The sequence below is a fragment of the Danio rerio genome, chromosome 4 (assembly GCF_052040795.2).
Source record: "Danio rerio strain M-AB ecotype USA chromosome 4, GRCz13ab, whole genome shotgun sequence".
Classification (NCBI taxonomy): domain Eukaryota; kingdom Metazoa; phylum Chordata; class Actinopteri; order Cypriniformes; family Danionidae; genus Danio; species Danio rerio.
The window spans coordinates 45,136,012-45,160,040 of record NC_141024.2 but is presented as its reverse complement, the minus strand read 5'-3'; the positions used below and the strand labels follow the sequence as shown (position 1 = coordinate 45,160,040).

Here is a 24,029-nt window from a genome sequence, read left to right as displayed (position 1 = left end):
TTCCCTCTTTCAAGCAAGATCATTTTTATTCCTGTGTGTAAATAGTTGTATATATGTTTTTTTTTGTATATAGTGTTGTTTTGTAATTTAAATTTATTAATACAATTAAATGTTTTGTGAAATGTGTCAGGAATCTCGAAAACAAAACAAACTTAACCGCACTCATTACTGGCGCCCCCCTGGATGTACAGCGCCCTTAGCATTTGCCTATACTGCCTATGCCACGGGCCAGCCCTGTTGGCGAGTCTGATAAACTTTACATAACATGCTGTGATTTAAGTTTAGTAACATAACTTTCTAATTCAAGATTTAAGATCTTTGTGTCTCAAGAATGTGTCTGTAAAATGTCAGCTTAAAACACCCACCAGGCTATGTGTTATAACTTTTAGAATGTTGGGGTTTTCTGCTTTAAAAGTGGATTAAACAAGTTTTTTAAAATTATGTTAAAATGTTTGGATTAAAAGTTTTGATCAACTTCAATTACTGAATGTCTGTGTATGTGAGAGAGATAGCAGCTTTGTTGTGTGAAGTGGAAAAGGAGGGAGAAATTTATCATGTTCTGACTGCAACAGTAAGTGGCAAAAAAAAGCTGAACAAAAAAGACTTTTATTTTGGCGTTGCGTCTGACGTCATAAGGCTGCGCCGCTCCCGCGCTGATTCAACAGGAGAAAGGTTTGTTTTAAACCTTTAACACAGATATTTCCGATTGATTAAAGTTTCAGGTTTTTCATCCGATACTAAATTATGTACCTGCTGTTAAGAATATTATTTTAACCCTTTTATACAATGTAGTACAATTTTACTCACAGTAATGATGGCTATTGTTTAAACAACAGAAATGCGTGTTAGTGGTGTTTTAATAAAGGTTTAATATATTAAATAGCATTATGTCATTTCATTTTAAGTATACATCTCTATATATGAAAAATGAAGTAACTTTACTAGTTTTTTTCAGGTTATTTGTGGCTATTGTTTCTTGCTCAGACTTACCTGATTTCTTTTTGTTAATGACTCTCATATAAAGAAACTGTTGAAGCAAGTGTTGAAGAGAAGTTATTTTGTTTCTGTTCATTGTTTTATTCATTTTAAATAGGACATTTTTATTGTTTTGTTAATTTTAAACAGGAACAAAGTGTCCAAACGCAGAGGAAAACTGCTGAAGCGACTGATCTCCACACTGTTATAAAGATGGCGTATATTAAAGAGGAGAGTGAAGATGTGAAGATTGAAGAAACATTCACAGTCAAAAAGGAAGATCTGCAGGAACAAACAGGTTGATTTCCATTCTTAAAGACCAACTCAGTCATTTTATCCTCATTCAGATATATTTTAATAATAAGAATACTAAATTAAGTCCATCTTGCAGACCTAAGTGTGCTGCCTAGTTCTCCTAAATGCACATAAGCACTCATTGAAAAACAGGAATGAGTTTCTTTCTTGTGCTCATGTCTTTTGTCATTACTTTATGTATTATTAGTCTCCCATTTTCTCTACCCTCCCAAGGTTATTGCTTTTCTTGTTCTTCTACTGTTTTTGTAAAGTGTCATTGAGCACTGGCACTATATAAAATTAATCAAAAACAATAAATTAAAAAAGTTTAACTGAGCTGACAATGTTTGACCTACAGTATTCTCATAGAAGATATTTGCTATTACAGTAGTAGTTTTGGCTTAGTACTTTTCATTTGCATATGTCTCGTTGATCACAATTTCCTTTTTCATCAACTTCTTTATGGGTTTAAACTTGTTTCTAGTAGTTGTTACTAGTTCTCACAGATAGTATCTGAGTTACACCATTATTATTATAACCAATTACCAGGGCTATTGTGTTTAAACAGGGTTTCTGTGGGGTCTTAAAATGTCTTAAATTCCAAAATCTAAATTTTAGGCCTTAAAAAGTCTTAAATTTACTGAAATATTGTGCTGTAGGTCTTAAATATTTTTTAAACAAGTCTTGCTACCCAATCTGGCTAAAACACATACAATCACCAACAATCCATCTCAATAAAACAGTATACTTTTTATTCTAAAAGGACATTTTAACTCTATTCATCATAATGATATAATTATTTTCCTTACAATAACATTTGTTTAAACATGCTCCATGTATTTACTGCTGAGCACATCGACCTGGACAAAATGATGTGCATAGATTTAGTTTACTATAGTTTTTAAAACTTTTAAAACATTTCGTTCATTTGTTTTTTTATTTTAAAGAAGTTTATTTTGGAAAAAAAGTGTGTGGATACAAGTAAAGCTTGCTTTCTTTTTTTGCTAAAATATTTAAAATATTATTATTTTTTATTATTCATTTATTATTGTATTAATAAATGTATTAAATTCTAATATTTTTTTGTTAGGGCAAATAAAAATCTTTTTCATCTGGGCCATTTGACTTTAGCCCTTTATGAGTTTAAATTTTCATTCATAATGGTCTTAAAATGTCTTAAACTCTTAAATTTAACTTGGTGACGACACATGCAGAAACCCTGATTTAAAGTATGTCAGAAAACGTGGACACCCCAATTTGAAATAAGCTGAATGAAATGGACACTAAAATAATTGTTCTAAAACATTGTACAGTATTCTAAACTATATGATGTTGTTGTGGGACGACGCAAGACAAAACAAACAAATTATAGTGGAACAATAACGTTTAGCATTGCACTGACTACAACTGGCCAACAAACTAGTCTAAAAATGACTTTTGCTGCTTAAGAAATAGATTACTGCATACTGATGATTAGCAGAAATTTGAGTTAATAGTTCATCAGTTTTGACCATATTCTTCCCATACCAGCAGGTTTCGCCATTGGAATATTTTTGCCTGACACTTGTTTTAAAGAATTAATTTTTAGATCCTAAAAACAGTGTTATACTACTTAGGCATGGGGCGATATCAGTTTTCAAGGTATATCACGGTTTAAAAAAGGTCAAGGTTTTAAAACCGTATATTTAAGTTTTTATTTTTCGTTTTAAGTTTTTCAAGGCAACATTATCTCCAGCAGAAAAGATATCTAAAGATGCAGTTTTAAATCATAAAGAAATGTTTTTAAAATAAAACAAGACAGCAGAAGTCTAGGATTCATTAGAATGATTCAAATTGACATGTTTACTGCTATAAAATAATTTAAAAGTTTCTCAAAAATATATATATATATATTGTGTTCAGAGGGGGAAAAGTGTTTGTTTTTTACCCAGACATTTAAAAAATATATATATTTTAGAGCAGTAATCACAGTACTGTGAAACTGTGATATCTTTATTCAAGGTTATCATACCGTCAGAATCTTATACTGGTCCATGCCTAATGCTGCTTGATGTTGCAAAGTCATATTTTCTAATTTTATTATTTTCTTTGTATGTATAGTCATGAACACACTTGTTTGTAGAGCAAGTAGCCGTTTATTATTCATGGTCATTTCTCCAACAGGCAACTGAAGTTCTAAAACAATAGCATATGATATCAGGGCCCCATTTCAGATAGAAGGTTAAGTAAACACTCAGACTATGTTAACCCTGAAATGAGAAAAAACTCTGGGTTTTCAGTTTCAAAATGGCAGGTTTGTCAAACTTAAGAAAGTAGGGTAAGCCTGTTTCTGAAAGAGAGTTAACTTCAACTCTGAGTCAGTTACCGAGGTCACTTACTCTGTGAATCTAACCTGGTCAGGAGCAGGTTTTATTCTCTAAACTACGGGTTTCTGTCTGTCTCCTCCCTTTTTTTAAAGATGAAGCGGTATTTCTTGCCTTAGCCTTATGTTTCCAGCCACCTATTTTTATGTGTAGTTTGGATAGGCTATGAGCATAAAAAATCAGTTGATAGAAACTTCATGATGCACTTAACTTTTGAAATATAAGCATGAAAAACATGCGCAAAACTGAGTAGGATAAACTTTTTATTCAATAAGAAAAGATAAACTTACGAAAACTACATAAGCACTTTTACTGAACAAATTTCAATATGCACATTAAAAAGATTTTGTTATAAGATCATATGATGATGAAAATGTGTGTGAATGGACAAACCAGCAGGCTGACCACACTGTAAAACATCTGAAATGTTGTTTTGCCTTCACCGTTTTAGTATTAAGGCTGATTTATACTTCTGCGTCAAACGCCGGCGTATACTACGGCGCTGACGCATAGCCCTTCGCCGTGGCCATCGCCGTCGCTGACGTGCACCTCTCAAAAAATGTAACTACACGTCGCAACGACGCGTAGCATAAGCTCTGTGATTGGTCGGCTTGGTAGCGCTGACGAGTCTGGGCGGGACCGAGAGCCGCGCGAGCGATTGTTTACAAGTGTGGAGTACCGTGAAGGAGCTCCGGATGGACAGTTTTGTTTTGTGTTTACCTCATAGTTAAAGTTGTTGCACGTCCACCGGTTCCTGCCTCAAAATGAGCGAGTTTGAGCCACTTGTACATCCCGGAAGTGTTCAGGAAATGCAATAAAGTAGCGAAGAAACCTGACACAGAGGAACATTTGCACCTCACTGCCAACTAGCGTTTCGGAAGTGTTAATGCAGACCGACAGAGACAGCGCGCAGAAGTATAAATGCACAGCTACGCACGTTGCCTGCGCCGTGGGTTACGCCGGTCACCTGACGCAGAAGTATAAATCAGGCTTTAATGTTATTATATTATTAATGATCTCCAGTGTGGGGTTATTGCTGTGTATCTTTAGGTTGGCATTGGCTATACAACGCCACTAGAGGGAGCTATAAGTACACAAAAGGTCAAGCTGGATGTATGTATGTTATGTTGTTTGGAAATCGCCAGTAAGGCGACATTTTAGACAACATTGATGGATCTGGCAACCCATGGATGGTAGACATAGACATTAGTCAAAAACAAGTGTCATTTAAGATACAGGGGTCGATGTCACTGTCGTTCCAGAAAAAAATTATTAAGAGACATTTTAAGGAGAAACTACCTGCCCTTGGACATGTGACATGGCCGTTACTTGGGCCAGGGCAAGTTGCTTTGGATGTAGTGGGAGTTGCCAGGCTTCTGTTTAAAGTGGTGGAAAACACTCAGAGGACGATGTGTATGTAATTAGAAATTTGCATACTGCCCTTCTGGGCCGACCGGCGAATACAAAGCTTGGGCTGGTGGCACGATTAGACAGCATTGACATTAAAACACTATAGCTAAGCTACCCAAAATTGTGCAGTGGTTTGGGAGAAGTACAATAACCATATGTGATCAGTGTGAAACCAGGAGCCACTCCATTCTCTTTAAAACTCTGTGACGAATCCCGCTACCTCTAATGGGAAAAGTAAAGAGGAGCTGCATTGGATGGAGACGTCGGGTGTAATTAGCAGAGGGGAGGAGCCAACAGACTGGTGTGCTGGGATGGTTGTGGTCCCGAAAATGTCAGGTGCAGTTAGAATATGTGTAGACCTCTCCAAGTTAAATTACATTGGGAGCTGGTAAAGCGCAAAGTGGATTTCTTTGGACACATAATTTCAGCCAAAGGAATTAGTCCTGACCCAATAAAGACAAAAGCTATTAGAAACATGACAGCCCTCTAATGTAAGCAAATTAAGGAGCTTCCTGGGAATGGTAAATCAGCTAGGAAAGTTCATTCCCCAACTGGCTAAGAAAGACAAAGCTCTTCTTGAAAAAGAACTGTTGGTTTTGGGGCACAGAGCAGGCTAAAGCGCTTTAAACTCTGAAAGATGCATTGTCATCTGCACTTGTTTTAGCGATTTATAACAAACAGAGACTGCAAAGTGTCAGCTGATGCTTCGTCCTATGGACTGGGGGCTGTCCTAATGCAGTGGTAGCAAGAAGGATGAAAGCCTATAGCTTATGCATCACGATCTATCACCCAGACCGAGCAGAGGTATGCACAAGTGGGAAAAGAGGCATTGGGTCTCACATGGGCATGTGAAAGATTCAGAGACTTTCTTATTGGCAAGCATTTTAAAATGGAAACTGATCACAGGCCATTACTGAGTCTCTTGGGATCACAAGCTCTAGATGCTCTTCCCTCTCGTATTCAGAGATTTAAATGTGGCTGATGCGATACTCCTACTTAATTGTTCATGTGCCAGGAAAGAGCTTGTGGGTAGCCGATACTCTGTCACAAAAAAGAGAGGGAGTTCATGCTGGAAAACAAAACATACCTGTTGGTGGTGACTACTACTCCAGATATGTGGAATTAGCCCAGTTGTCACCTACCAGGTCTACTGATGTCATTGTTCACTTGAAGTCCATATTCACGCGCCATAGTATTCCAGAGAGGCTGATTACGGACAATGGGCCACAATTCTTTGGGAACTCGTTTGCATCCTTGGCAGCATTGTTTACTACAAAGCTACCCCATTGACAAAATATACTTGACAACTAGAATTAACAACGAACATGTGCTATAGCGGTAATTTAAATGTTAACTGGAGGGTGACATTAACATTTGTGTTTTCTTTGACAGCCCAGTTTGCTGTCGTAATTGCTTTCATTTTAATATCTTTCTTTAAAATATCATTGTTTTCGGAAAAATGGTGGCATTTAATCACAAAGGCGTGCGGTGTTCATCCACTGGTTTGCTGCGTAGAGTGCGGTGTGCCCTGTCCAGAAGTGGAGTCTTCTTGAGGTTCAGGGTATCTTTCAAGAGATTGGCTACAAATTCCGTCACTCGTCTGCCGTGCTCCTGCCCTTCTTTAACTCCTGTAATGCAGAGATTTGAGCGGCGAGACCTCTCCTCAAGATCCTCGATTTGGTCTCTCAGCACAGCCAGCTACTTTTTCACGATACTAAACGCTTTTTCCAGGGTAGTAAGAGAGTCAGAGAATCTACCCAACAAAGACTCCAGACCAGGCTTTCGCTCTTCTGCTGCTTCCACTCTTGCGTTAATGTGCTCCACATCGTTGTGTAACTCTGTCTGAAGCTGGTCAATTTGTTTGCAAGTTCATTTGACTGTGCAACGGCCTTTTCTTTAATTTTAGCATTCAAATAGATTTTTAGTGCATCAATAGCTTGAAGGACCGCACTGTTATCACTCGCTGGAGCCATCTCCGCTCCAACCGGAAGTCCAAAACAAACAATATAACAATAATCACAATGAAACACAAAACCCTCAGCACTTTTAACTCAAATGAAGGTGAAAAAAAAACTTCAAATCATTTCAGGCCAGCAGATCCGTTAGATTTGAAAACTGGGAAAAATAATAATGACAATATTAGTACGGGGAGAAAAAACAAGAGCAACAAATTTAATGAAAATTTGGGCAAAGAAAACAAAAACTTTAGCTTCTTACCCACGGAGCGGAGGGTTCAAGGGAAATGAGAGGAGAATGGTGGATGTGAAGGTTGCAGGCGTCGGCGAACCCAGCCGGAACATGCATGATTACGTGCTGTCATGGCTTTGCAATAAAAAAGTGTTATAATAGAGGCCAATACAGAAAAAAAACGGCCATGAATATAACAAAAAGGGAGTAAATTTGCCCAGAGTGTTGTAGCGAAATTAGCTCAGTTTATGAAAATTAATATCAATAATAATGAGTTATTAATATTCCAGCTTAATCTTCTGTCATTTGTTTAAACAAATATATAATTGTATATGATTCCGCCTGCTCGGCCAATGCAGACTTTAAGATTATAAATATTAATTATCAACATCAACGAATTATTATTAATTATTGACATTCTGGATTAACTTATTGTTAATTTGACCAAATAAATATAATTAGACCTCGCCCGAGCGGACTCTGTAATGATATATTTATTTAGAGAGGGAATTATTACTACTCCTTGTGAAGTAGATTAATCATTCAGAAGTTTTGATCAACTTTATAGCAGCTGTAGGGAATCTATCGTTTCAGTGACTTTTTCTGTGAGGCAAACAATACAATCCATTTGATTATAATAGGGTTTATTGACTAGTCTGACATATGACGAACAAACGCACCAACATAACATAAAATATAGAACAAATGTATACTGCATGTAGGTATATACGGGTCTATAAAACATATAACAAACAGAAAAGTGAGGAAATAGAGATTTCAGATAAGCAGTGGCAAATCTACCTCAGTTTCACACACTATTAAGGATCACCAAGATTATAAAAACACCTTTTTGATAAAGGGGCACAGCTTATTCGCATTACTAAAGTACCTGGAGTTTAGGATTTCTCGGTCTCTCTCTCTGCAAGGTTCTTCCGGTGTGCTGGAATTCCTTTGATGTCCTTTCTTGATGCGTGGAGTTTGCAATGCAGTTCGGAGGATACGCGATCACAACTTAAACTGAGTTTTACTTTGCCGGAAAAATAAGAAAACGTGGGCTCGGATGAGCCACGCGGTCACAGATAAATGTGGTCTGCCCCCCTTAAAAGGGGGTGCACCTCTCGAAAGACTGTTTTCGGGACTTCTGCTCTGAGTTGTGCATGCAGCTTGGTTTTTAACTTTGGTCTGGCCACAACCCCTTTTCCCAACAACTGACCAACAGTCTCCTGGCAAAGTTTGAGCGGGAGTTTTTCTTTGTCTCTGGCCCGCTAATATGCAAAATAAGAGTCCGCCTGAAAGCATGTGGAGAGACATTATGTCAGAGCATTAAATAATGTAAGCCGTGGTGATTATGATCATGCGCTACGCATCATGTGTTGTAAAATGGCAGGAGGAACATTTTGATACTAAACACTAAAGTGTTAAGAAGTGCATCAACAGACTTTGGGTGTACTTAGACTATCCGAACCGTGCCCAGGCCCGTTTCTCAGATCGTTTGAGAAGTGCGAGTGTGCTGAATCGGGCTCAGGAACGGTTTACTTTGCCGGCCCTGGCCCGGTTGGAAGAGGTGGGCATGAGCGTGGTTTACTTGGGCTTGTAGTGTGAGTGCAAAACGCGCCAAAGCCCGAAACTGAAAGCAGGACGTGAGTTTTAAGGGACTGTTTCATATGGATCTATTAATCAATCTTACTGTTCAATGAACACAAACTGCCATAGTTTTATAAAGACACAAACACCTCACTGCACGACAGCTGCGCGCCTACAGCAAACCTCCTTATTCCTGCACCACGAGGGCTTTAAGATTGTTTATGAGTGCCAAAAGTGGTGGATCTGTTCGGCAAAATATCTGACGGCATGTCACTGCATCCCTAAGGACTGTTTGGCGAAATATTTGACTGCATGTCACTGCATAACAAACGACTGAAACGATATAACTAGAGAAATCTCCACTGTGCTGAGCGAGAGCGCTTCTCTACTGAACAACGCAGCGCAGCATCAATGACGTAAGCGTGCCCAGGCCTGATTGTGGTGTAAGTGCTGGCCATCGAGGGAGACGGGAGGGGGGACAAGCATGCCTTGGCCTGGTTCGAGGCAACTGTACATAGTGTGAGTATGGCCTATGTGGCACCAGGAGTCATAAGCCCACGCAGAGGAGACTCAGACCCCTTTATAAAATCAATACGTAATTTTTATCTACGGACTGTACGTTACAGTGTACTGAATTTTTACATTTTTTTTATTTCAAAGCATTTTTCCAGAATACGTCAAAAAATGGATGTCCCCAAATATCAGTTAATTTGCTGAAACACAGAAAGATTTTTTTTCAAATAAACCTTAAAATCACCCTAGACTAGATTAAAATGACCCAACAACACACAAGGGGAAAGGTACGTGCACATTCCAGCCTTTATGCAGATGCTGTACAGGTATGTCTTATGTCTGCAAGGCAAATATTCAGCTGTTACCCCAGAACTTTTTTTCTGATGTGTTTACCAGTCAGGCACATAAACAAGTATTCATATACTTGAATATATATGAATAAATACAAACATAAATAGTGAATATACACGAATATTAATAGGCCATTAACTGCTTTTTTTCTTTGTCTTATCAATATGACCAAAATTACTTTTATGAGAAACTCTCATAACTATTTAGACTGACACAGTTTTAATTTACTATAACTTCTATGTTAAGCGGCTTTGACACAATTTACGTTGTAAAAGCACTAGATATATAAAGATGAATTGAATTGCATCTGCTTTAATATGTACAGGTTAATGGATTTAACAAAATATGATCTGATTTATTTTACTTTTAATGTGCATCAAAATTACAGTGTGTAGCCAATGTTTCCAGTGTCTTTTCACTTTTCAGCTTTTGATGAGAGTTTTTAAGACTTAATAAAAACTAATGTTTTATTTATTTATTTCTTTATTTCAGACCTAATTGAACAGAATGAGGGGAGTAAAGAGGAGGAACATCATGTCAAAACTGAGGAAAAAACTCATTTACAGACTGATGGTGTTTTGAAAAGGAAAGACAAGAATCGATTCACCTGCACTCAGTGTGGAAGGAGTTTGGCAAACAAAAGCAAACTTAAGATTCACATGAGGATCCACACTGGAGAGAGACCATTCACATGCACTCAGTGTGGAAAGAGTTTCATCCGTTCATCATCCCTTAATGTACACATGATGAGCCACACTGGAGAGAAACCATTCACTTGCACTCAGTGTGGAAAGAGTTTAGCAAGCAAAAGCAAACTAAAGATTCACATGAGGATTCACACTGGAGAGAGACCATTCACATGCACTCAGTGTGGGAAGAGTTTCAGCCAATCATCACACCTTAATGAACACATGATGATTCACACTGGAAAGAAACCATTTACATGCACTCAGTGTAGGAAGAATTTTTATTGCTCATCACACCTTAATCAACACATGAGGATCCACACTGGAGAGAAACCATTGACATGCACTCAGTGTGAAAAGAGCTTCAGCCAATCATCACACCTTAATGAACACATGATGATTCACACTGGAAAGAAACCATTTACATGCACTCAGTGTAGGAAGAATTTTTATTGCTCATCACACCTTAATAAACACATGAGGATCCACACTGGAGTGAAACCATTCACATGCACTCAGTGTGGGAAGAGTTTTACCTGCTCATCACACCTTAATCTACACATGAGGATCCACACTGGAGAGAAACCCTTCACATGCACTCGGTGTGGGAAGAGTTTTAACTGCTCATCCTCCCTTAATCGACACATGAGGATCCACACTGGAGAGAAACCATTCACTTGCACCCAGTGTGAAAAGAGCTTCAGCCAATCATCACACCTTAATGAACACATGATGATTCACACTGGAAGGAAACCATTTACATGCACTCAGTGTAGGAAGAATTTTTACTGCTCATCACACCTTAATAAACACATGAGGATCCACACTGGAGAGAAACCATTCACTTGCACTTAAGCTGCGGTCACACTGGACTTTTATGCCCATTGACTTCCACACTGGAGAGAAACCATTCACATGTACTCAGTGTGGGAAAAGCTTAAACCAATCAGAAAACCTTAATAAACACATGAAGGTCCACTCTGGTGTGAAAGAGTATATGTGCTTTGAGTGTGAGAAGACTTTTATTTCAGCTCCAAAAACTGCACCAAGCGATTCACACTGGAGAGACCGTACAATTGTTCAAACTGTGACAAGAGGTTTAATCAGTTAACACATCTGAAAACACAAAAGAGGATTCACACTGGAGAGAAACGTACAGATCTGATCAGTGTCTACAGAGTTTCGCTCATTCGCAGCAGCTTAAAAAACACATGGACAAAAAGTTGCACACATGACATGAATGCAGCAAAACATTTTCTCACAGGATGTTTCATGTCTGAATAATGTTTGAAAAGGCTGAGTAACGGTATACTGTTTTCCTACACTGCAGTAGGTGGGGTTGTAAATGTGTCGCGCTCCTCGCATTTATGTAAACACAATGATGGCAGCTGAGAGAAGAACAGTTTCATAAACATCTGGCAAACAGCACCTCTGCGGCTTGAAATCTCATCTGTTATCCACTCTCCAGTGTGTTCATGTAGGTAGTGTTGTGTTGGATGATGTTATCTGTCTGATTCCCTGAATGAGAAATCCAGGTTGGAGTATGTGGTAAATCGTGACTGGATGCCTGCATTGCTCATCAATGGATATATAAAAGTTGTTGTGTTAGCTACTCAGGAGTCCTCATGTCAAGACCTCCCATCTCATTGATTATTTAACCTTATGGTTTTGTTTTGCATAACTTATATCATGTAGTTAACGTGTTGTTGTGAATATATCCTAAGTTCTTTATCTTCATTATTATGCCTAGACATTTGTTGGTTGCATTGATTGATTGTTGTATGAGTTACATTTTATAATAAATCATTTGCATTCAGGTTATTTTGTTGGCTCATCTCTCTTTTGTGCTGCGACTCAAACAAGCGGGTCATAACACTTTGTAAAATGTGTCTGGTTGTATCCGAGATTTTGTCCTTTCAGTCATGACCATGGGTGACAGTAGGTACTTAGATTACCTTTCGTCTCAGCTCCTTCACCACAACAGACAATCACATTAACTCCATTACCAGCCGGCAGCTAGCTCTCTACAACTCTCACATGGCCGCCCACTGAAGCTAAACAGGGCTGTTCCCGGTCAGTACCTGAATGGGAGATCACATGGGAAAGATAGGTTGCTGCTGGAATTAGTGTTAGTGAGGCCAGCAGGGGGCGCCCAACCTTTGGTCTGTGTGTTTGAGTGACGGGGACGCTATACTGCTAAGTGAGCACCGTCTTAAGATGTTAACGTGTGGTTGTTAAAAATGTAAAAAAGAGTAGGGGTCTCTGTCCATCATGGCCATATTCAATTGGCTTCATCATGTGTGGGCTGGCGCAAAATGGCTGCCGTCGTGTCATCCAGGTGGATGCTACACACTGGTGAAGTGGTGGAGGAGAACCCCCCCATTGTGTAAAGTGCTTTGAGTGCCCAGAAAAGCGCTATATAAATGTAAGGAATTATTAGGGGCCAAGTAGAACGCCTTAGCCTCACAGCAAACATTTTGGTCTACAAGCTGTCACTGTCGTCTTCCCATGAGAGTGGCCACAGGCTCTGTGCTGGCGGCCCCAGAAACTCGATTCACTCCAGAGTAGAACCGAACAACTCCGGCAGGGGCAAACCGCAACTGCACTGCACTGAGAGCAACGCAAAAAATTCCTGAACGAGCCAGCCAGGAGTCAAACCTAGAAACTTCTGATCCAAAGTCAGACGCGTTATCCATTGCGCCACTGGCCAAGTCCACGTGAACATGGAGTTCCTTCAACCCATGCTGTGCTTTGTTGTCATGGCAAGTTGTGGTGTCGATAGGATGCTCTTACACCGAGCATGTGACAGTCCCTCCCAAGAAGAACTGTGATCCAGGCTCTGAGACTTTCTCTTCCCCAGGAGGAGGTTGCAAACGTTAGAGTTATTTTTGTCAGAGCAGCTGCAGCACACCTGGGTGGAGGCCCACAGCAACAGACTTGAGGGCAACCTTCAGTCAGACCTTCCCTGGTGGTCTAGTGGTTAGGATTTGGCGCTCTCACTGCCGCGGCCCGTGTTCGATTCCCGGTCAGGGAACTTCCTTTTCACCTCCATGCTGAACTTTGAGCAGTGGTGAACTCATTTGGCGAAGGCAAGAAAGCGGCTCTGAGCACAAAAGATGTCCTTCGAGCCAGAGTCGAACCAGCGACCTAAGGATTGCCATCATCCCACCTACAGTCCTCCGCTCTATCAACTGAGCTATCGAAGGCTTACGGGGCAGTTCCACAACCACATCGTATAAGGTAGCTGCAGTCCGACCGCTGGCCAAAAAGGACAGATGCAAAAGCACTCAAGCCTTCCCGTACCGGGAGTCGAACCCGGGCGGCCTGGGTGAAAACCAGGAATCCTAACCGTTAGACCATATGGGAACTGCCACTTTGGAAAGCCAGTCTTGGCACAAACTCCAGTTCATTCTGATCGCTGGCACATCCCTGCTCCGCTTGCACAAGTGCCACTCATACACTTACGCACTCTCTCATAAACAGTATGCGCCACTGGCCCAGTCTGCACTGTGTGACATATTTGCCGACATATAACAGAGACTGAAACATTGATCACACTTGTCTGAGGTGGTCATTTTGAATGCAATCTTGTTTTAGGTTGGTACTTTGTTTTTGAATCTTGTTGGCTTTCCGAATGTGTATCTGTGCTGCAGTAGAATGCCTTAGCCTCACAGCAAACATTTTGGTCTACAAGCTGTCACTGCTGTCTTCCCAGGAGAGTGGCTGTACTGGTTTCTTCTGAAAGTCCTGAGGGATGTACAGGACCAAGACATGAGAGCAGTTGGGGCAGACTTTGAACCCAGGGGAGCACCTCACAGGCTATGTGCTGGCAGCCCCAGAAACTTGATCCACTCCAAAGTAGAACCAAACAACTCTGGCAGGGGCAAACTGCAACTGCAGTACACTGACTGAGAGCAATGCAATAAATCCTGAATGGCTTTATTTTCACCTCCATGGTAAACTTCGAGCAGTGTTGCCGATGATCTCTTCACGAAAGCAGCTCTGAATGCAAAAGATGTCCTTCGAGCCGCTCTGTAAAACGTAATAAGACACACTCTGGCACAGACATCCAGTCTGCACGCTGGAATACACGCTATTATCTCATGGTTGAGACGCAGCTTCAAAAATTAGTTTCAAAACGGAAGTACAAATTTGCTTGAAATAACGCAAAAACAACCAATTTACACTTTTTAGTGAAATATTTGTGTCCTAATAGTGTTTTTAGCAGTGTGGGACACATATATGACTGTCAACAGCTCAAAAAATGTGTTTTGGAGTTTCGTGACCCTTTAAGGTACAATTGGTAGATAAAATTGTAGTGAGTGGTGTTAGTGAGGCCAGCAGGGGGCGCCCAACCTGCGGTTTGTGTGGGTCCTAATGCCCCAGTATAGTGACGGGGACTCTATACTGCTCAGTGAGCGCCGTCTTTCGGATGAGACGTTAAACTGAGGTCCTGACTCTCTGTGGTTGTTAAAAATCCCAGGATGTCCTTCGAAAAAGAGTAGGGGTTTAACCCTGGCATCCTGGCCAAATCTGCCCACTGGCCTCTGTCCATCATGGCCTCCTAACCCTCCCCATATCATGATTGGCATATCATCACTCTGTCTCCTCTCCACCAATCAGCTGGTGTGTGGTGTGCGGTCTGGCGCAAAATGGCTGCCGTCGCGTCGTCCAGGTGGATGCTGCACACTGGTGGTGGATGAGGAGATTCCCCCCCATTGTGTAAAGCGCTTTGAGTGTCCAGAAAAGCGCTATATAAATGTAACAAATGATATTATTATTATTATTATTAAAATACACACATGAAAATCTTACTTTGTTTTTCTTCTAACTAAGTATATTTTTTATGTTTTGTTGTTTTGTCTCAAATTATTTCATGTAGGACACAAATGCCTCAAATGCAGCTTTAACATCATTGGAATAAATTATATTTTAACATATTCAACTGGAAAAGCAAACATATTAAAAAGGAATAATTATTTACAAGGTTACTTTTATATCTGCATTTTTATAAACTAAAGCAGTTTTGTCCCCAAACCTTTGAAAAATAGTCCATGTTGTCTTTATATTTTTAGATGCTTCATTTATTACTGATTTTACTTTATGCTTTCAAAATATGTAATTATGCAGTTAAAGTGATATTGTGCTTTTTTGCTACATAGTAGAAGTGAACTAGTTTTGTTTTGTGTTAAAGCCACAATGGCCCTGCATAAAAGTGCTTTACTGAGACCTTATAGGCACATTTTGTGCCTGGACTCAACTTAGTATTAGTGGGACCTAACTATTTTGTTAATTACTAAATGCCCACAGAGCATGCTCACAGGACATACTTCTGACTCAGATAGTATACCTATACTTCGCCCATTGTGGCTATATACACTCCACTTTGTGTGGACTTGCTATGGGCCCAAAGTGAACTTCTGTTTCGAGTGGGCCAGCCCAGTTTGGTCTAGCGACATTGTATATGCTTTTGGTATAGACATGTTTCTTTGGAAATTTGTGCACTAAAACTGTACACTTAAGTACATAAAGGTGAGCTTTAGCAAACAGCATAATACATTCAAAACTATTGTATAATAGGCTAAGACAGACATTAGAAAAGCATACTGTAGAAATACTGTAGAAATTATCCATAAGGATTTTTATGTATTGTACTATAAAACAATCCTATAGGAATGGTTCCAAAATATGACCATAATTCTAATTAAATTCCTTCAAAGAAATCCTATAAGATGCTTCTTTTTTGTCTGTTTGGCAGCGCCACAAAAAAAATTCTGTGAAACCGTGTTAAAACTGTGAAATCTACTTTTTGTTCATGTTGTTTTTTGTTATGTGCGTCAGCAACTCCCTGGATGCGTATTACAGTTCACAAGCAGCAAAAACGGCCCAGTGGCCTAATGGATAAGGCACCAGCCTTCAAAACTGGGAATTGTGGGTTCAAGTCCCACCTGGGTTGTCTTTGATGCAGTTCTTATTAAGTTGGCTGTGCAGCACAATCCAGTGTGACCTTCAAAAAGCTAGGTTCATACTCTTAGGTCAAATAGACATGACGATGGAAAACTCTTTAGAGAATCTGCTTTGTCATTAGGTGTACACACCAGATCGTCTGAATGCAATATGGTATAGGGATCCTAAAGTGCTGTTTTCTGAGTTCTAAGAACTTCCTGAGCCATACAACAGATATGACAAATGCTAGTATTGGCCCAGTGGCCTAATGAATAAGGAATCAGCCTTCAAAGCTGGGGATTGTGGGTTTAAGTCCCATTTGGGTTGTGTTTGTTGGGTTACATATAAATTGTATGGAAAAAATGCTGACATGTCTCCTCAAAGCTTAGGCGTGATGATCTGAGGTCAATAGTTCGCTTCAAATTCTCAGACTTGCTGCACACTTCAATTAAGATTCATCCAATCTTGCTTGAATTATCCAATCACGTTACGCTCTGGTAATGGAGATCTTGACTTCAAGTACCCTGTGGCTTTCAAATAATGGTCTCATGTTAGATGGATGATGATGAAATGCAAACAAGAAAATAGCTGCAGACAGGTTGTGATTTCATGTTAACGAGAGTGGCCATGTCTGAAATTTGAAACTCAAGACCAGTCTCACACCATACCCCAGGACCAATGAGACACGAATGTGGATGATTACACAAAGAGAATGTTTGTCCATTAGTTGCAAACCATCTTATTTGATGGAATGCAAACTGGCATCGAGATCCCAAAGTGCAGTTTTCCATGCGTTGGCATCTTGTTGAGGGCATACAAGAGCTCCATGACAAAAACTTGGGAACATGGCCCAGTGGCCTAAAGGATAGGGCATCAGCCTCTGGAGTTGGGCGTTGTGGGTTCAAGTCCCATCTGGGTTGTCTTTGAAGGTCTCACTTCAAGTTGGGAGCAATGTTTGTTGGATGAAACACAGTAGCTGTGAAAACCTCCTAGAGATGTGTTTGCATGTCATTAACTTCCTTCGTTGTCATCCTTATTACAACGATCCATAAACAAATCTAACAACAGATTCATTGCCGCTACTTTCTTTCAAATCGACTCTCTTTTATTGTCACATCATCAGCAGCACGTGTGCTATGATGAGTAAAAAGCTTAGGTGCTGGCTCCAGACAGCACAAAATACAGAGTAATACAGTGCAAAATACAGACAGTGCAAATACAACAACAATGGGAAATTGACAGCGATGTGTACAATGAATAGGTGTCCATATAGTTGTAGGCAGTGTTGCTTCAAGTATGGATTGGTTAAAGTGCAGTGCATGCTACATATTGATGGTGTGCAGTGAGGGTACTGCCATGTCCTCATGCCTAGTATACGTGTTGTGCATCCAGATGAAACGGCATAAGCTGTGGCTCCACAAAAAGTTTTACACGCCTGAACAGGGACTTGAACCCTGGACCCTCAGATTAAAAGTCTCAACACAACACAATAGTTTGGCCTCATGTCATGTAGGAGACATTAAATAGATCAATGACAACTGCAGAAGGTATTTCTGTTGTTGTGGAAATGAATGGACACTTAACAATTGAAAAGATTCCTTCCATGCCTTAGAAGCGTGACTTGATCAATGCTTATCTACACAGCATGCTGCATCAAAGGTCCCGTTGCTCATATCGAATCCCTAGTCTTCCACACTTTAGGAAACGTAAGCATTCAGGACGTGCCATTAGCACAGCCTGCACTAAAAGGAGGTTGGAGATTACGGATGGCAACACAGAGTGCAATGCCAATGTCACCTTGAAAAACCTGCCGTGACCCGGAGTTGCTGCGGCCACAACGCAGAGTACTAACCACTATATGATCACGACGAGCTACGGGAAAGCCACTGGCCATTCACTCTCTGTCATATGTCTTTAAAAATTGAAGGCCCCCAGAGCAGTCAGTTAGCATGCGGTGCCATTATATTTTTGGTGCTTTTCCCTTCCAGCACAACCCTTTTCCCAAGAAACAATGGAGTTGCAACCAATCATGGAATGTCACAAACTAAACCCTGCGCACTGCCTGGACGTAGTCGGCAGAGTTCGAACCTGCGCGGGGAGACCCCAATGGATTTCGAGTCCATCGCCTTAACCACTCGGCCACGACTACAAGACTGCTTGGATTGCCATGTCCTCCTGTCTAGTACACTTGTTGTGCATGCAGATAAATCTTTCGGCAAGCGACAGCTCAACGGCATAAGCTGTGGCTCCACAAAAAGAGCCTTACATACCCAAACAGGGACTTGAACCCTGGACCCTCACATTAAAAGTGTGATGCTCTACTGACTGAGCTATCCAGGCTCCATGGCTTGGCTGTACAAGCAGGCAAAGTGTAGGGTTGTGGTGGGCGCAGACCTTTACAGCACACAAAAGTTTACCGTGAGGTGGGGTTTAGGTTTATGGTTGGTGTAGATGTTGCTAAAACACAACAGTTTACTGTGAGGTTTGGGTTAATGGTTGTTGTAGGTGTAGACATCAGGGGGGTATTCCAGAAAGCTGGGTAAACTTACCATCTGCTAAACCCTGAACTCTCGGTTGATTTACCCAAAACCTGCTTACCGCGAGTATGTTGGTTCCAAAACAGGTGATAAGAGTTAGTTAAATCAACCTCCTGAAGATAACCGCGGGTTAATGCACGTGCACGGCACACACCTGAAGGCATTTTCAGTAGATCGCCGAATTCACGAGTCACCATAGAAAGTCAAGGTGAGAAAAAAGGCAACGCAGAGGCGAAGCTGGAGGTTTTAATCACAGAGATTACACATTTTCCCACCTGCCAGATCATTGCCCAGAATAAACTGAACTCCCTCTACTGGAAGATCAGAACACACTCCAACACAAACATTTCCCGTCACTAATTCAGTTTGCAAATATATCATGTGCAGGGGAACTGTAACACAGCCTGAACCCACCCCCCTTAGTATGACATCAGAACCAGTATAAGAATCGGATAACAAATTTAGAGTGCTTCGAAGCATCAAAGACTGAACTGAACCGGTGTCCCTCAAGATAGTTATTGGTTTAGGAACACTTTCAGCATCATGTGACACCCACCCTGACAGCATAAAAGGTTCAAACCCCCTCTGGTCTGAATTTAAATCTGTCTCCTCTGTAGCTGCACGTATAAACCCCACACTTTTAGGTTTAACTGACACATTTTTCTTTTTCCAGGCCTCACAGTCTGCTATCAAATGATTAGCATCCAAACAGAAAAAAACACACCCTACCGTCCCCGGAGCGATTTTGAGGAATCCTTCTATTGCTGAACCCAGCCCCACGCCCTGGTTTAGCAGTATTATTGATCCAACCTCTGACCTGCATTTCAGGACCCTGGACAGCAGCCCTATCAGCACCTTTGACCACAGGAGAGAAAACTGTTCTGTGTGTTAATACAAACTCATCTGCCATTACAGCAGCTGAGGACAGAGACAATACTTTTTGTTCATTCAAATGAATAACAAGATTCTCAGACACGGAGCTCTTAAAGTCCTCTAATAAAACTTGCTCTTTCAATTGCTCAAACGTTGTGGTTTTATTTGAAGCACACCATTTATCAAATAAAGTTCGTTTTTCCCTTGTAAACTCCACAAATGTTTGTCTGTCGGTTTTCTTGTGAGCTCTAAATTTTTGTCTGTATGCCTCCGGCACTAGCTCATATGCACGGAGGACAGTCTGTTTAACAACGTCATAAACAAGACTCTGTTCCACTGGCAACGCGGAGCACACTTCCTGCGCTTTGCCAATTAATTTACATTGCAGCAGGAGAGCCCACATCTCCTTCGGCCACTGCAATGTAGCTGCCACACGCTCAAACGCAGTAAAATAACTGTCTACTTCTGCCTCTCTAAATGGTGGAACCAAATTAATATGTTTACTCACTTCAAATGCTGGCAAACTCACAGGATCAGTTACGGCAGCAGCAGGACTAGATGAGGCTAGTGCAGGGCCACTGGGTAGCTGAGCAAATGACGGAGAGGTAGGTGAACGTATCGGAGAAACCCCGACCTGCTGAAACAGACCACGATCTCTCTGAAGTCGTTCTCTCTCTATTTCCAGCTCTAGCTCCTTTACCCTAAGCCTTTTACTCTCAGTCTCTGCCCGTTTAACTTCCAATTCCAGTTCCTTCAACTTTATTGCCAACATTGGATCTGACGCGATCACCACAGCATTAGGCTGCGCTTGCGCTGAAGACGGTAACATACGTGGCTCGGCGGAAGAGAGCGGTGCAGATAAAGGCTTCTCGTCGGCCGTGACCGGCGAAGCAGCGCTCGCTTCTGCACCATGCTCTACCGTTTCGTCAGGTAGAATTTGTTGCAAAACCAATGCATCATGTAGATACTTTTTAATCGCTTTTTTAGACTCATTCTGTGACATGGGAATTTTGAAAAAATTTGCAATTTTAATTAAATCATCTTTGCGGCAGCGATTTAATTGTTCCACGTTCGGAGCCAGTGTAAAAGAAATCAAGTCAAACTCCATAATCCAATCCGAATTATTTTTCCCACACCACAAGAGAACAGATAGACAAAAGTTTGACTTACCACCCACATGCAGTCAAGACAGTTGGTTGAAACAGCTGACACAGAGTCGATATATTCCAGTTTCTGCAAACAGTAAAATACATAAACTATTTCCTCTTCTTCTCACAAACCAAGAGACGAGCCCCCAATTTATGTTACGACCTCAAAAATGTCTAGGGCTGAAGTCGAACATATAAATTATAGAGAAAATAAATAAACAGTTAGCAGGTTTGATTTTTTAATGACCTTTGAGGTTATTTTATTGTGAGAAGGTGGAAAAGGTTTGTATTTACAATAAACAAATAAATGAGCGCAAACAAAAAGCTTCAGGGCTGAGCAAGGCCAAAATAACAAACAAAACATTTACTAACTCCACCCCGAAGATAACTTACCTACTGAATCAAAAATAAATGAAGAAAATAAATTACAAATACTTACAGGAACGGGACAGGACGAGAGAGGGAAAAAGAGAGACACACACACACAGCAGCACAGAAACAACCCAATCCGCTCTTGCGTAACAATGACAATGTCATCGATGTACGCTTTACAATTAGACACTCCACTAAGCACTATATTCATTAAGCGCTGAAAGGTGGCGGGAGCGTTCCGTAGCCCGAAAGCCATCACCGAGTAATTCAGAAAGTCATCTGGCGTCACAAGCTGAAATTTCAGCAGCACGCTCCGTCAAGGTTATTTGCCAGTAACCCTTCAACAGATCTAATTTTGTGACAAAACGTGCAGAGCCTACTTTCTTAATACAATCTTCCATTAATGGAAGGGGATAAGAATCGGGTTTCGTCACGGCATTTACCTTTCGGTAACCGTTGCGTGCCATCAGACTTAGGAACGAGGATACACGGTGAGCTCCACGGGCTTGATCTCGGGACTGCGAGACCATTCGTGACGAGATATTTAACCTCATCTCCCATTACCTTCCGTTTAGCAGGATTCACGCAGTAAGCACTCTGTTTAATAGGCCGGCATTCGCCCACGTCTATATCGTGCTTCAATACTGAAGTTCGTGAGGGGACATCTAAAAATAGTGAAGGGAAACAATTAATTAAATCAAGCATTTCGCTTTGCTGGATATCAGACAAATGCAACAACTGTGACTTTAAAACACTAAGAGCCTGGGAATTATTCAATTTGCCACACGAAATTAAGGACTTCAGCATACTTTGACCGTCTTCATCTGAGCCACTGTCAGAAGTGATCACGACAGCCACAGGAGCGATTACAGAGCTTTTTGACTCCAAATCATCTTCACGACTCACGTAATGCTTCAACATGTTAATGTGACACACACGGCATTTTCTACGTCTGTCGGGTGTGCGCACAACATAATTCGTGTCACTCAGCTTTTTATCAATGACATACGGTCCGGAAAACTTCGCCTCTAATGCAGCACCTTGAACTGGCAACAAGACCAAGACTTTATCACCTGTAGAAAACGAACGAGACACAGCCTTTTTATCATAGCGCTCTTTCATTTTTGCCTGAGCATTCCCCAAACTAATCTGAGCTAGTTTACACGCATTGTGCAAACGCTTGCGAAAAGTACAAACATAATCAAGAAGATGACACTCTTGTTTTGGCTCTGAAACCCACGACTCATGTAATAATTTTAAGGGCCCTCGAATATCGTACCTGAAAATGAATTGGGCCGGGCTAAAGCCCAATGACTCCTGGACAGACTCACGGATCGCAAATAACAATAAAGACAACCCCTCATCCCAGTCTTTACTTGACTCGGCGCAGTATTTACTCAACATGGACTTCAAAGTTTGATGGAACCTTTCTAATGCCCCCTGAGATTCCGGATGGTAGGCACTCGATGTAACGTGTTTGATGTTCAGTTGAGAAAGCACTTGTTTGAACACTCGGGACATAAAGTTTGTGCCCTGGTCAGTCTGGATCACTTTTGGAAAACCGAAGGTGGAAAAGAATGTGATCAGTGCTTTTAAAATAATTTTAGCTTTTAATGAGCGCAACGGTATAGCCTCTGGGTAGCGAGTAGTGGTGCACATGAGGGTGAGCAAATAAACCTGCCCAGATTTTGTACGTGGTAGTGGACCAACACAATCTAAAATCACTCGTGAGAAGGGCTCATCGACGACTGGAATAGGTTTAAGAGGTGCAGGCGGAATTTTCTGATTAGGTTTTCCCATAATCTGGCATGTGTGACATGAACGACAATATTTTACAACGTCTGCTTTCATTCCAGGCCAGAAGAAATATCGTAATATACGATGGTACGTTTTGGTAATGCCCAAATGTCCAGCGACATTATCATGTGCCACACTCAGTACCTGTCTGCGCAAACATTTAGGTACTACCAACTGAAAAACAACATCCCAGCCTAAACCATCAGACACTGTTGGAGTCCACTTTCTTTTTAACTCATCGTCGTCCAAAAAATAACCAATCGGCTTATTTTTAATCGCCTCCGCAGTTAAAGCGGTAGTTCGGCAACGTGACAAAGAGGAGTCATTTTTCTGTTCAACAGAAATCATCACCTTATCCGCGGACAGCGGGAGGTCATCCGATAGCGATTCAGCACCACAGGTCGTGTACAGCGAATCAGCACCCTGCGTCTCAAGTGTCACATCTTGCGCGCTGCCAATAAAAGTGTCAGATAGATCAATCATATCGCCGAATTTACGAGCTTGCGCTCGCGTGATTACACAAGCAGAAAAGACGGTCGGAAATTCAGAAACTAAATCATTAGAATTAACCGTCTCACAAAGAGGATTCTCAATAACCTCTGGATATGGAAGAACTTTTCCTCCGGCTAAATCATTACCAATGATAACAGCAACACCCTTCACGGGCAACTGGTGACGAACAGCCAGTTTCACAAAACCTGTTACCAAATCAGACTGAATGTATACCTTATGCAGTGGCACTTTCAGAACCCCTAACTCAATCCCCTGAATAAGGACATCAGATCCACAATAACTTTCGTCCGAAAAATGCAACGAATCAAATAATACAAAGGACTGTACAGACCCTGTATCTCGAAGAATGGCCACAGGAACTGAATCTTGTGCCAATCCACTCAGAGAAATCGTTTCCTGACACACAAATGGATCATACAAAGCATCAATATCCGAATCGGGCTTGCTTTCCCTACTAACGAAGCCAACACTCTTAGCTGC

General features: G+C 41.0%; 2 protein-coding genes and 2 non-coding genes across 6 annotated transcripts in view; 2 read left to right on the top strand and 2 right to left on the bottom strand.

Annotated features, from left to right (window-relative positions):
* The window catches only part of LOC137491214 (uncharacterized), a 46,571-nt gene extending 34,387 nt beyond the window's left edge, over nt 1–12,184 (top strand). Inside the window, exons 1-3 of one of the 3 annotated variants that reach the window (XM_087249003.2) lie at nt 634–672; nt 1,126–1,273; nt 10,170–12,184. In XM_087249003.2, the coding sequence (XP_087105129.2) occupies nt 1,189–1,273; nt 10,170–11,218 (1,134 nt within the window). In that variant the 5' untranslated portion in view covers nt 634–672; nt 1,126–1,188 and the 3' untranslated portion in view covers nt 11,219–12,184. Of the gene's footprint in view, nt 1–633; nt 723–1,125; nt 1,274–10,169 lie in introns of those variants that run through there. The other 2 variants (XM_088650560.1, XM_088650559.1) reach the window with 2 other exon arrangements.
* Nucleotides 1–24,029, top strand: part of LOC103910934 (uncharacterized) — a 492,719-nt gene that overhangs the window by 286,387 nt on the left and 182,303 nt on the right. The window lies entirely within an intron of this gene.
* trnae-uuc (transfer RNA glutamic acid (anticodon UUC)) lies at nt 13,658–13,729 on the bottom strand. Its single transcript has one exon. It is a non-coding gene; the product is annotated as a tRNA-Glu (tRNA).
* Nucleotides 18,377–18,458, bottom strand: trnas-cga (transfer RNA serine (anticodon CGA)). Its single transcript has one exon. It is a non-coding gene; the product is annotated as a tRNA-Ser (tRNA).